This window comes from Heloderma suspectum, chromosome 10 (assembly GCF_057233095.1).
Source record: "Heloderma suspectum isolate Gila_16-S chromosome 10, 16-S_ref, whole genome shotgun sequence".
NCBI classification, from domain to species: domain Eukaryota; kingdom Metazoa; phylum Chordata; class Lepidosauria; order Squamata; family Helodermatidae; genus Heloderma; species Heloderma suspectum.
This window is the reverse complement of record NC_139467.1, coordinates 11,571,451-11,584,673: the sequence shown is the minus strand read 5'-3', so window position 1 is coordinate 11,584,673 and position 13,223 is coordinate 11,571,451. Positions and strand designations below refer to the sequence as shown.

At 47.7% G+C, this 13,223-nt stretch overlaps 1 protein-coding gene across 1 annotated transcript in view; it reads right to left on the bottom strand.

The window, feature by feature from the left end:
* The window catches only part of LOC146337690 (protein CFDP2-like), a 21,565-nt gene extending 8,342 nt beyond the window's left edge, over positions 1–13,223 (bottom strand). Inside the window, exons 1-4 of the mRNA XM_084815137.1 lie at positions 13,020–13,223; positions 10,819–11,036; positions 4,997–5,202; positions 3,744–3,943 (exon numbers count right to left, since the gene is read on the bottom strand). Of these exons, the coding sequence (XP_084671263.1) occupies positions 3,886–3,943; positions 4,997–5,202; positions 10,819–10,986 (432 nt within the window). The 5' untranslated portion in view covers positions 10,987–11,036; positions 13,020–13,223 and the 3' untranslated portion in view covers positions 3,744–3,885. The remainder of the gene's footprint in view (positions 1–3,743; positions 3,944–4,996; positions 5,203–10,818; positions 11,037–13,019) is intronic.

Here is a 13,223-nt window from a genome sequence, read left to right as displayed (position 1 = left end):
AGTGTCGTCCAGCGGAGCTTTTCCGAGTGGTTCGCGGCCTGTTACATTCTGGGCCAGGGAGAGAGACGGTGGAACCCTCGGTAGCACGCTGTGACAAGTTTGCGCGGCACTTTGAGGATAAAGTCGCTCAGATTCGTCATGAATTGGACACCACCATTAATGCAGTTCCATTGGTAGAGGTGTTCAGAGCACCGTCTGGTCCAGTTTTATTGGATGAGTTTCAGTTACTGAGGCCTGAGGATGCGGACAAGGTGCTTGGCCAAGTCTGATTGACCACTTGTGTGCTTGACCCTTGCCCTTCATGGCTTATTAAATCAAACAAGGAGGGGTTGTCCGGCTGGGTCCAGGAGATTGTAAATTCCTCCTTGAGAGAGGGAGTGATGCCTGCAGCTTTAAAAGAGGCAGTAATTAGACAACTCCTGAAAAAGCCTAACCTGGACCCAGAGGATGTTAACAATTATAGGCCAGTGGCCAACATCCCCTTCCTGGGCAAAGTGCTTGAGCGGGTGGTTGTAGGACAGCTCCAGGCACTGTTGAATGAAACAGATTATCTAGATCCATTTCAATCGGGCTTCAGGCCTGGTTTTGGAACGGAAACTGCCTTGGTCGCCCTGTGGGATGACCTCTGCTGGGAGAGGGACAGGGGGAGTGCGACCCTGTTGATTCTCCTGGACCTCTCAGCGGCTTTCGATACCATCGACCATGGTATCCTTCTGGATAGGTTGTCTGGGTTGGGAGTTGGAGGCACTGTACTACAGTGGTTCCGCTCCTACTTGGATGGCCGATTCCAGAAGGTGGTGCTGGGGGATTATTGCTCTGTGCCATGGCAATTATACCATGGGGTTCCACAGGGCTCTATTTTATCCCCCATGCTGTTTAACATCTACATGAAACCGCTGGGGGAGGTTATCCGGAGGTGTGGGCTGAGGTGCCATCAATATGCAGATGACACCCAGCTCTACCTCTCTTTCTCATCAAAACCAGGTGAGGCAGTGGCTGTTCTGAATCAGTGCCTGGGCACGGTAATGGACTGGATGAGGGCTAATAAACTGAAACTTAATCCAGACAAGACGGAGGTACTGTTAGTGGATGGTTCGTCTGCCCGGCTAGGTGATATTCAACCTGTTCTGGAGGGGGTTGCACTTCCCTTAAAGGATCAGGTTCGTAGTTTGGGGGTGCTCTTGGATCCAGAACTGTCACTTGAGGCACAGGTGAACTCAGTGGCACGGAGCACTTTTTATCAGCTTAGGCTGGTATACCAACTACGCCCTTATCTGGACAGAGATAGCCTAGCTACAGTTATCCATGCTCTGATAACTTCTCGTCTGGATTACTGCAATGCGTTATACGTGGGGCTGCCTTTGAAAATGGTCCGGAAACTTCAGCTGGTCCAAAATAGGGTAGCAAGATTGTTAACAGGGACTGGCCTGCGAGCTCATATTACGCCAGTACTTTTCCAGCTGCACTGGCTGCCAGTCCATTTCCGGGCCCGATTCAAAGTGCTGGTGTTAACATTTAAAGCCCTTAACAGCTTGGGGCCAGGTTACCTGAAGGATCGCCTCCTCCCATATGTGCCTGCCCGGACCTTAAGATCATCATCAGCGGCCCTTTTCCATGAGCCCCTGCCAAAGGAAGTGAGGCGGGTGGCTACTAGGAGGAGGGCTTTTTCTGTTGTGGCACCCCAGCTCTGGAATGAGCTCCCTAGTGAGGTTCGCCTGGCACCTACATTGTATTCCTTTCGGCGCCAGGTGAAGACCTTTTTATTTTCCCAGGCATTTTAGCTTTCTAAATTTTTATCTTTGCTGTTTTAAATCTGTATTTTAAACTCTTGCACTGCTGCTAAGTTTTATTGTGGTTGTATTGTTATATTGTGGTTTTAATGTTCTATATATTTTAAATTGTTTTATTGTGTGTTGTTTGGTTTTAATTTTTGTGAACCGCCCAGAGAGCTTCGGCTATTGGGCGGTATAGAAATGAAATAAATAAATAAATAAATAAATAAATTAATTTACTTTATCCAGCCATGGCCAGGCTTCTTGAGCTAGCGACGATCAGACGCTGCCCCCTTGCTTGTCTGCAGTGGCGGGGAATTCAAGAGGCGGCCGCTAAGCCCCGTTCAGTGTATGGGAGCCAGGGGAGGGTGAGTCTTACTGTTATTTCTACCATTATTCCGCCCATAGAGATTCTTTCTCTAATAAAATTTCTGTTATCGTCTTACTTTTTCAGGAATACGGAATATTACATAACCCCGTCCTGTTTTGTCATCCCAATATCCCGCTTTTGTCTCAAAGAAATATGGTCAGCCTACCTATGGGTAAACATACACAGGTCTGCTCTGCACAAGGGAGCTTTAGTTCAAAGGCCTACAGCTGCCCCAGGCCAGAGAAATCCGAGTGCAGCTGAGCTTACAAAGCCCTTTCTCCTTCCCCTTGCTGAGAGTGCTGTTGACCTGGTTGCCTGGAACGTGGGAGGGAGACTCAGTGAGCACATCAGCAGCTCTGCCCCCTCCCCTCTAGATGGGGCCAATCCTTCACATGCACCACCAGCAGTCTGGTGTGAGGGATTCCCCGACTTCTGCAGCTTCTCCCCTGTGGCCTGGGCAGAGATGGCATGCTGCAGGACAAGGAGAGTCAGCCTCCTTAAGCAGCCAATTTTAAGTGTCACCATTAAGCCTGGCAGCGTGGCAGATGCATGTGACCCAGGGGGCACATTCTACCGGGAAGCACAAGCCCCACTGAGGTGAAGAAGAGCTGTGCAAGAGTGCAGCGGCTGTTTATTTCAATGGGGTTTATACAGGAGAACTTCCCAGTGGATTGTGCCATCTACTAATTAACCAGAGAGACTGCCACGGGGGTTTCCCACCCCACTTCAGATGCCCAGATGCCTTGGGCTGACCCTGCCTGCCAGTGGCGGGAAATACATGCATGCGTTGTAGCTGGGTAGGTTGGGGAAAACCAACATCCACAGCCAGTTAGCCTCGCAACCAGGCAAGGATTCAACATTGGATTTCCTTATATCTAAACCTAATGAGCTCTCTCTGCTGCAACCACACTGACTTGCCTTCAAATTGTTTTTAAACTGAAGACAATTTATGCTTACACAGACGTCTCCGATCTGCGGCCTATCCCAATTTTTTATTTTCATCCATCCCATCTTAAAATGCAACCTTCTTTTTTTAAATTCCGTACACAAAGGCAGAAATACTGCAAATACCCACTATTTGGTTAACACATACAGAAATACTTGTTTTTAACTATAGTCAGAGTGCGAAGGTACAGTAAATTTACCTCAGATGAAGGTGCTCCTCAGAAATAATGGCACGCAGTCCAAAATATAGGGATGGGGCAGGATGGAGGGTGATTAATTCCACCACCCCTCCCAAAAAAACCCTCCCATCTGAGCTTTATGGCTGAGCAGAGATTCAAAGCTTAAGAACATAAGAAGAGCCCTGCTGGATCAGACCAAGGCTCATCTGGTTGTTCACACAGTGGCCAACCAGTGTCGACCGGGAACCCACAAGCAGGACAAGAGCTTGGTCTCTTCACATCCAAACACAAATAAACTTTCCATACAATGACTTGACTTCAGATCATTTCAAGCGGAAAACCCCTTATCTTCACATGGAAGCCTCCATTTTGTGGCCTCTCTATTTCTTGTTGTCATGCCTTCCACATGAAAAGGCAGTCATTTTTATGGTGTATAGAAATAAAGGCACATTGCAAAAACACGTCCTAGATACTGACTTTGTTATCCCCAATACAAAGCAGAACTCCCTTGGTCTCCCGCCAATCCCAGCTGCACTCCAGCCACAGTGCTCGGGCCAGGACCAGATTCCTCCTCCATTCAACAGAGCCTTGCAGAGTTACCATCTTCAGAGGATGAGGATCACACAGGAGCTCTGTTCACTTCTGAGAGATTGTAGGCTCTCAAGCTGCCTCTGCTCCTGGCAGGAGAGAAATGCAGAACAAAGTCCGTGTCAGTTGATGGTAAAGTAGGGGTGGTGTAGACAATCACACAGACATGCTGGAGTTGAGCTACAAACAGATCCATCCACTTTCTAGGATTGCCAGCTGTTAACTACCCCCAGGAATATCCTTACAAGTTTGCAAGGCAAAACAGAAAGGATTTCCCTTCCATTCCTGTAAAAAGCCCGTCACCTGGAACTTCCCAGACTGCTTCCACCACCTCCCAGTACACAGGCTACCAGGCTCTTCCTTCATAAAATCAACTTTGGGACCGTCACTGTAGCCCCTATGAGCATTCTGAACTGTTTAAAGCTACTGGCCCTTTAGGAATTCAGATGAAAGCAGTAACCTGGACTTCCACTTGTTTGTTCCTCATTGCCTTGGGGGCCCTGACTCTGTGCATGCTTACTAAGATGTAAGTTGTGCATAGGAGTGCAGCCTGAGAAGATACAGGCGCCTGGGAGCAGTTGAGACAATCCCCCTCCTTCCCCTCCCCTCCTTCTAAATCTATTTCCCAGAACTGGAAATAGAACTCAGGAGTCCTGCTAGGAACAGAGACCTTAGGTTATTCCAAGAACCAAAAAAAGATAGCCCTAACTAGGGATGCATGAAGAATTCAATCTTTGCAAATTCTGGCAAAAACTGACCTGATCCGCACCTTCCGGATTAACGTGCGGATCAGACTGTAATTACCATCTGTATTTCTCACTTCTTTGCATTGTTCATTTAAGAAGGCCTTCTTGTCTCTCCTTGCTATTCTCTGGAACTCTGCATTCAGTTGGATATATCTTCCCCTTTCTCCCTTGCTTTTCACTTCCCTTCTTTCCTCAGCTACTTGTAAAGCCTCATCAGACAGCCACTTGGCTTTCTTGCATTTCTTTTTCTTTGGTATGGATTTTGTTGCTGCCTCCTGAACAATGTTACAGACCTCTGTCCATAGTTCCTCAGGCACTCTGTCTATCAGGTCTAATCCCTTAAGTCTATTCCTCACCTCCACTGTATATTCATAAGGGATATGATTTAGGTCATACCTGAATGGTTTAGTGGTTTTCCTGACGTTCTTCAATTTAAGCCGAAATTTTGCAACAAGAAGCTCATGATCTGAGCCACAATCGGCTCCAGGTCTTGTTTTTACTGACTGTATAGAGCTTCTCCATCTTTGGCTGCAAAGGACATAATCAATCTGATTTCGATATTGACCATCTGGTGATGTCCATGTGTAGAGTCGTCTCTTGTGCTGTTGGAAAAGAGTGTTGGCTATGATCAGCGTGTTCTCTTGGCAAAACTCTATTAGCTTTTGTCCTGCTTCATTTTGTACACCAAGGCCATGCCTGCCTGTTATCCCGGTGATTTCTTGACTTCCTACTTTAGCATTCCAATCCCCTATGATGAAGAGGACATCTTTTTTTGGTGTTAGTTCTAGAAGGTGTTGTAGGTCTTCATAGAACCGATCAACCTCAGCTTCTTCGGCATCAGTGGTTGGGCCATAGACTTGAATTACTGTGATGTTGAATGGTTTGCCTTGGATTCGTACTGAGATCATTCTATCATTTTTAAGATTGTACCCCAGTACTGCTTTTCCCACCCTTTTGTTGACTATGAGTGCTACTCCATTTCTTCTAAGGGATTCTTGCCCACAGTAGTAGATATGATGGCCACCTGAATTAAATTCGCCCATGCCTGTCCATTTTAGTTCGCTGATTCCCAAGATGTCGATGTTCAATCTTGCCATCTCATGTATGACCACCTCCAGCTTACCTTGATTCATTGATCTGACATTCCAGGTTCCTAAACAATATCTAAAGAGCCTCTTGTTGAGGGTGAAAGAGGAGAGTGCAAAAGCTGGTTTGAAACTCAACATTAAAAAAACGAAGATCATGGCATCTGGCCCCATCACTTCCTGGCATATAGAAGGGGAAGAAATGGAAGCAGTGACAGATTTTATTTTCTTGGGCTCCAAGATCACCACAGACAGTGACTGTAGCCATGAAATTAAAAGACGCTTGCTCCTTGGGAGGAAAGCTATGGCAAACCTAGACAGCATAGTAAGAAGCAGAGACATCACCTTGCCGACAAAGGTCCATCTAATCAAAGCTATGGTTTTCCCAGTAGCAACATATGGCTGTGAGAGCTGGACTATAAGGAAGGCTGAGCGCCGAAGAATTGATGCTTTCGAACTGTGGTGCTGGAGAAGACTCTTACGAGTCCCCTGGACTGCAAGGAGGTCAAATCAGTCAATCCTAAAGGAAATCAACCCTGAGTGCTCATTGGAAGGACAGATACTGAAGCTGAAGCTCAAATATTTTGGCCACCTAATGCGAAGAGAAAACTCTCTGGAAAAGACCCTGATGCTGGGAAAGACTGAAGGCAAAAGGAGAAGGTGACGGCAGAGGATGAGATGGCGAGATAGCATCACTGATAGGGTTGGCGGAGAATTTCTCCCCGAAACTTTGGGGGGGCGAGCACAAACATGTTCGGCCCCCCGAACAAGTTTCGGGGAGAAATCCTCTGCCCCCCCCGCCCCCTCCCCCCCCCCCCCCGGGACGGGACTTACCTTCGCCGAATGTCCCTCCTGGCGGCGGGTCCGGCCGGCGGTTCGGCGGGTGTTCGAGCGGGGCGGGAGCGGCAGCCGGTCTTTCGACCGACTGCCGCCACCGCCATTGCAATGAAAGAAAAAAAAAACAACGCCCCCTGATAGGCTACGTGACGATTCACGTAGCCTATCACGGCTAGATTTGCAAAGTCAGCCGTGATAGGCTACGTCAATCGTCACGTAGCCTATCACAGGTGACTTAAAAAAAAAAAAAAAGTGTGTACGGACTAAGATGCGCCAAAATAAGGAACACAAATGGCGGCGGCCATGGCCGCCGCCATTTGCATACGCACATTTTGTTTTGTTTTAAAGTCAGCCGTGATAGGCTACGTAAACATTTATGTAGCCTATCACGGTGTTTTTTTAAAAATCTAGCCGTGATAGGCTACGTAAATATTTATGTTTATAAATTTGCATATGCGCGGGGTTTTTTTGTTTTTTTTTAAATCAGCCATGATAGGCTACGTAAACATTTACGTAGCCTATCATGGCTGACTGCAGGGATGCAAACGGCGGCGGCTACGGCCGCCGCCATTTGCATCCCTACTAGCCAGCGGCCGGATGTCCGTCTGCTGGCGGAGCTGGCCGGCGGCTCCGCAGAATCACTGCGGAGCACGGCCGGGCAGCCAGGATTCCGGGGGGGGGGGAGGAACGGAGCGCCTCCCCCCCCATCCAGGATTCTGGGGGGAGGGACGGAGTGCCTCCCCCCCCCACCATCAGCATAATCCCTGAAAGGTAAGTGACTTTCGTACATCCCTAGGCAGGGAGTACTATAGACCTAAGTCATGAAGTTTTTAAAAGGAAACATAGGGGGGATGACCCACATTGTTGTTTTGCCACATACTCTCAAAAAGAGAGCAGGGAAAATGAAGAGACAGACTTGGATTAAAGTGGAAAGGTACAAGCTGGAGAGAGATGGGAAGGGAAGATGAGCTAGAGGGCAACGCAGCCTGACCAAGCTGAAGCCCAACGTGTCATGGCTGCAAAAGCAAACAGGTGAGATGTGGCAAACTGGTGTCTCTTGCTACCAGACTTAGGCCCTTTCCTCTCTGTGCCACTGTAGGGGCTTGCCATAAAAGGGAGCCACCAGAAGACAAGACTGCACTGGCTAGTTCAGCAGTTGCCAGGTAATAAAAGGAGCCAATAGCGTTCCACATAGCTGTGTCTAGCTCACACACTGGCCTCACTGTGCAGTCTGAATGACTCAAGTGAAATCCAGCTGCTTCCTGGCTGACCATGCCTACCTCAGGGCTGGATTTTCCATCAGACCACCAGCCTCGACATATGGCCCATTAATGCTGACATCTCAAGAGACAACCTACCATCAGCAGCTGAGTGGGCAGGAAGCTTCAGTCTGTTTCCCGCCTCCCAGCGGAGCAGAGCAGAGCAAGCTGCTCCAGCTGGTCCAGGGACAACAGAAGGAAGCAAGCTCCCAGAAAGCGAGCGACCAGAGCGAGCGACCAGGGGGAGCAAACAGGAGTTGGCCAGGGGAGATGCAGTGGTTGAAGAGACAAAGGAGACAAAGGAGACAGAGGCTAAGAGGTAAGTGGGCTGCAGGAAGCCCAGGGGGCTGCCCTTTATCCTTCTGAGTGGCTGTGAGCTCACCAGGTGCTTCTGAGAGCTCCAACTGAACTGGGTGTGTATGGCCTGAGCACTCCCAGCAGCTGAGTGGGTGGGAAGCTTCAGTCTGTTTCCTGCCTCCCAGCTGAGCAGAGTGGAGCAAGCTGCTCCAGCTGGTCCAGGGACTACAGAAGCAAGCAAGCTCCCAGAGAGCGAGCGACCAGAGTGAGCAAACAGGGGGAGCAAACAGGAGTTGGACAGGGGAGTTTGGCAGCGGAGGTCAAGGGGGAGGCCCCTAACATTTTTTTTCATTTTTTCATTTTATTTTATTTTTTAACTAACTTTTTTCCATTTACTTGTCTTGTAACACACACTTCCACACCAGTGGGGCTCTGCTTTTAACCTCTACTGAGTAGAGGAGCAGGCACAGGCTAGTCTAGAACAATCACAAAGCTAGACACAAAAAGGGAAAAGAGGCAATGGAAGGACAGGACTCTCCAGTGGTCGTGACCTGCAAGGTGTGTGCAATGTTTGTTTTCTTGCCTGAGAACAACATGGCCTACACCTGCAACAACTGCAAGTTGATCATGCTGCTGGAAGAAAAAGTAAGTGGACTGGAGCGGCGACTGTCGACCCTCTGGGGAATAAGAGAACACAAAGAGTTCTTGGACAGAATGGGAGAACTACAGCAGCAAAGGGAAGACCAGAAGCTTGAAGAGCAACAGCAAGATAAGGCAGTGGGAAATGCTGAGGTGAAGAAAAATGGAGTAGAGGATACTCCTTGGAAAAGGGTGACAGGAGAAGAAGAACTAGATGCCACTCTGCACCAGTGGAAGCCGTGGAGCTGTGGAACCGATTCCAGGTACTTGCAGATGAGACTGGAGGACAGCCTGCAGAGGAAGAATCACAGGGGAACCTACATGAGAGTGAGCAAGAGGCTGAAGGTCAGTCAAACAGAGGCGATGAAACCCAGGCCTACAACATCAAGAAGAGAAGAGTGGTAGTATTGGGAGACTCCTTGCTGCGTGGGATCGAGACCCAAGTATGTCACGAAGACCCGTGGACACACCAGGTATGTTGTCTCCAGGGAGGACAAATTAGAGATGTGACTGAAAGGTTGCCTGCACTCATAAAGCCCACTGACAGGTATCCCTTTCTTCTCATCCATGTAGGAACAAATGATACTGCCAAGCAGAGCTACAAAGAAATCACGTCAGACCTTGAAGCTTTGGGAAGGAAACTCAAGAACTTTGGGGCCCAGATAGTTTTCTCATCCATCCTTCCAGTAGTTAGAAGAGGGATAGAAAGGGAACGAAAAATACTCCGGGTGAATGACTGGCTATGAAGGTGGTGCCGACGAGAGAGATTTGGATTCTGGGACCACGGGCTATACTTCCTGGAAGATGGGCTGTTGGCAAGGGACGGGTTGCACCTCACAAAGGATGGGAAGAATGTGTTTGGCCACAGCATGAAGAACTTCATCAGGAGGGCTTTAAACTGAATCCTACGCGGAAGGGAGATGTAATGTTGGGGGTAACAATGGACGTAGGTGCATGCACTGCAACGGAGAGAACAGTTCTGATAGCGCCCAATAATAGTCTTCAGACACATGTAGGAAGAAAGCCAGACTATGAAGCACATGGTCTTCGATGTCTATATACTAATGCCCAGAGTATGGGAAACAAACAGAACGAACTTGAACTCTTAATACAGGAGGTAAATTATGACTTGATAGATATAACTGAGACTTGGTGGGATGACTCTCATGACTGGAATACAGCAATTGGAGGATATAACTTGTTCAAAAAGAACAGGAGGAACAGAAAGGGAGGTGGGGTTGCACTGTATGTGAAAAATACATATCTCTGCACAGAAATATAGGAGGATGAGCTTGGTAGCCCCATCGAGAGCATCTGGATCAAAATCAATGGAGCAAAGAATAAAAGGAACCTGGTGGTCGGAGTCTACTACCAGCCACCCAACCAAGGAGAAGATGAGGATTAAACTTTTGAAAAGCAAATAGCCAATATTTTAAGGAAGCATGATGTAGTAGTAATGGGGGGCTTCAATTTCCCCAATATTTGTTGGGAGACAAATTCTGCAAAACATGGCCCCTCCAGGAAATTCCTGACTTGTGTGGCGGATAACTTCCTCCTACAGAAAGTAGAGGAAGGAACTAGAGGATCGGCTATCCTTGACTTGATCCTAACCAACAGAGATGACTTAGTGGATAAAGCAGCAGTTACAGGAACTCTGGGGGAAAGCGACCATGTTGTACTTGAGTCCTACAAGGACACAATCCTATGCATGTTTAGACAGAAGAAAGTCCTACAACTCCCAGCATTCCCCAGCCAGCTATGCTGCCTGGGGAATGCTGGGAGTTGTAGGACTTTCTTCTGTCTATACATGCATTGGATTGCACCCCAAATAAATAAAATACATTGGTTAGTATGGTAAAGACAAAGCTATATTAAATGCGGCCCCATGTTGCTGTTTTGGATTAAAGGTAGATTTTGTCTCAAAACAGCCAAAGTCTGCTGTCCTAATCCCTCTGCTACCACGCCTGCCCAGAGAACTTGTGAACTGCCCAAAGAGCTTCAGCCCTGGGGCAGTATAGAAATTAAATAATAATGATGGTGACAATGATGACAGCTGCTCAGGGCTAGAAGGACTCATGGTGGCCAGTGACAACGTGCCTGCCTGGAATAGTCTTTGCCTTGGACGTGTGGTAGATGTAATGGCAGAACTGGGCTGCTTGTTCCACGAAGTCGGGGTCCAGCTCACTCTCACACATCTCCTCCAGCTGATGCAGGTTCTTCCTACCAGTAGGGCGGTCAAAGATGAAGCATTCCTGGTGGGGAAGAACATCTGGATGCAACAGGGAGGCAGATTGAACAACTCGGTATCATGGCTGTTACCTAGAGGGAACAAGATAGAGACAGGCAGGCTGCAAGTGAATCTGCCAGTGCAAAGATGCCAGCGTGTTGGAACACTACAAAAAAGGGAAAGATTCAGTCAAGGGGGCCATTTCATATTTCAGTAGGGGAGGCTTACGTACATACTATGTAGTCCCACTTACACTTGGTAAGTTATCCTTACGAAGTATATAATTACCCCATTCTCTTTTACTTTTGTTCCCTCCTTTCTGTCTCTTGTCTTTAATTGTAGATGGTGAGTCTACAGGCAGGGTTTAAAAAAAATATATATATACAGTGCCCAGTGATTTATACATGCTTTATAAATAGTGATTTAGGTACTGCATTTTATTGCGGTTTCTTGAGAGTAATTTGGAAAGGAGGGGTATAAATGTTGAAATAAATAGACCCACTGTGGGTAAAGCCAACAAATAATCTGCAGTCTGAAACACAAGGGAATATGGGCTGTACTTCCCCAAACAGCACTCCTGGCTTCCACAAAAGGATTCCCTGCCTGACAGATAAGCAGTGCTGCTTTGCAGCTCCATTTCAGAGATGATCATCTGCTGGCAGGAGAGGACCAGCAGTCTGAGCATCCTGCCCATGGGGGAGAGCACCAGGAATCACGTCAGCCAATTCCCACCTGATAGATTACCAGTTATCTGAGAGCGCTGCACTGGGTTGATAGTAAGACACTGTATTCAAGGGGCGGTATAGTAGAAAGCACCCACACACCTACTCTGGCCCGGTCATTGCTTCCATAGACAGCTGTCCCGGCCATTTCAAAAACAGGCAGGTTGGTCACAAGCCAGTCAGATGGATTCATGCATCAAGTCCCCCTCTACCTTATGTTGTCCCCCAAAACCGAACATCAAAGTTTATACTTCTGATCAGCAACTAGTTTTTCTAGATGGCCACCTTGGAAAGGGAATATGGGATAGTGGATCAAGGCCCCTCCATGGCCCAATAGCAAGCAGCCCACCAGCAAGAAGGGTTGTATATGCTACAGGCGGCTGTTTTTCCAACTGCTGCTAATATTGTTGATACCGTTAGAAAAACATCTTGCTAATGCGTTAATGTATTTTTGCTACATCATGGCTGGCCTTTTAAACATTTGATTGCTTTTACTGTGGCTATATGTCATTATGTTTAATGTATTTTTATTATATTTTATCATTGTCATCCACCTTGGAGATCTGTTGTCAGTCAGAACAGCGTAACGTAATTATCTGAAATAAATCAGTAAGTCTTGCTACCTCCACGCTGACTTTTTACTTCTATGTTAGACCAGTTTGCATCCCTCCGGGGTCAGGGGCAGATTTAGCCAGTAGCTCAGGGGTGGGCAACTTGTTTTCCAGTTGTTTTCCGGGCCAAATTCAAGGTGTTGGTTTTGACATTAAAAACCCTATATGGTTCTGGCCCAGCCTATCTTAAGGAGCGCCTCCAGTAACACCAGACAGGCCTCTCAACAAGATCAGCCTCGGATGGCCTTCTCTCTCTCCCATCAGCCAGGACAGCTAGGCTGGTGAGGACGAGGGAGAGGGCCTTCTCTGTGGTGGCCCCCGCTCTGTGGAAATCCCTCCCTACGGAACTCCGCCATGCCCCCTCTTTAATGAGCTCCCGCCATGCATTAAAAACATGGTTGTTCAGGCAGGCATTTGGGGTGGGTTAGGGTATTTTCAGAAATATAATGTTTTAATGTAGAATTTTATTGTTTTAAAACTGTTTGTGTTGCTGTACATAGCCCAGAGTGGCCGGGTGACCAGCTAGATGGGCAATTAAGAAATCTAATAAATAAATAATTGTGTGGCCTTCCAGATGTTTACTGGACTGCAATTCCCATCATCCCTCACCATTGCCTATGCTGGCTAGGGCTGATGGGAGTTGCAGTCCAACAACACTTGGAGGGCCACAAGTTGCCCACCCCTGCGCTAGCTGCTGGCCACAAGATTATGCTGATATTAACTGCACATTTGTCACTAGTACCTTTCTTTAACTTCAAGACATTTTCCAGACACTCGTCTGTAGTGATTGGATGGCCATTCACCTCCCGGTACAATGTGAAATCCCTCAAGGCCCAGACGAAGCTCGAGAAGAAGCAAACAAATTCAGCAGGGTCTTCCTCCACGGGTGAGGCCTTTACTTTGATGCGCTCTGTCAGCTCTGTCACGTAGCTGTTGGTCTGGTTTA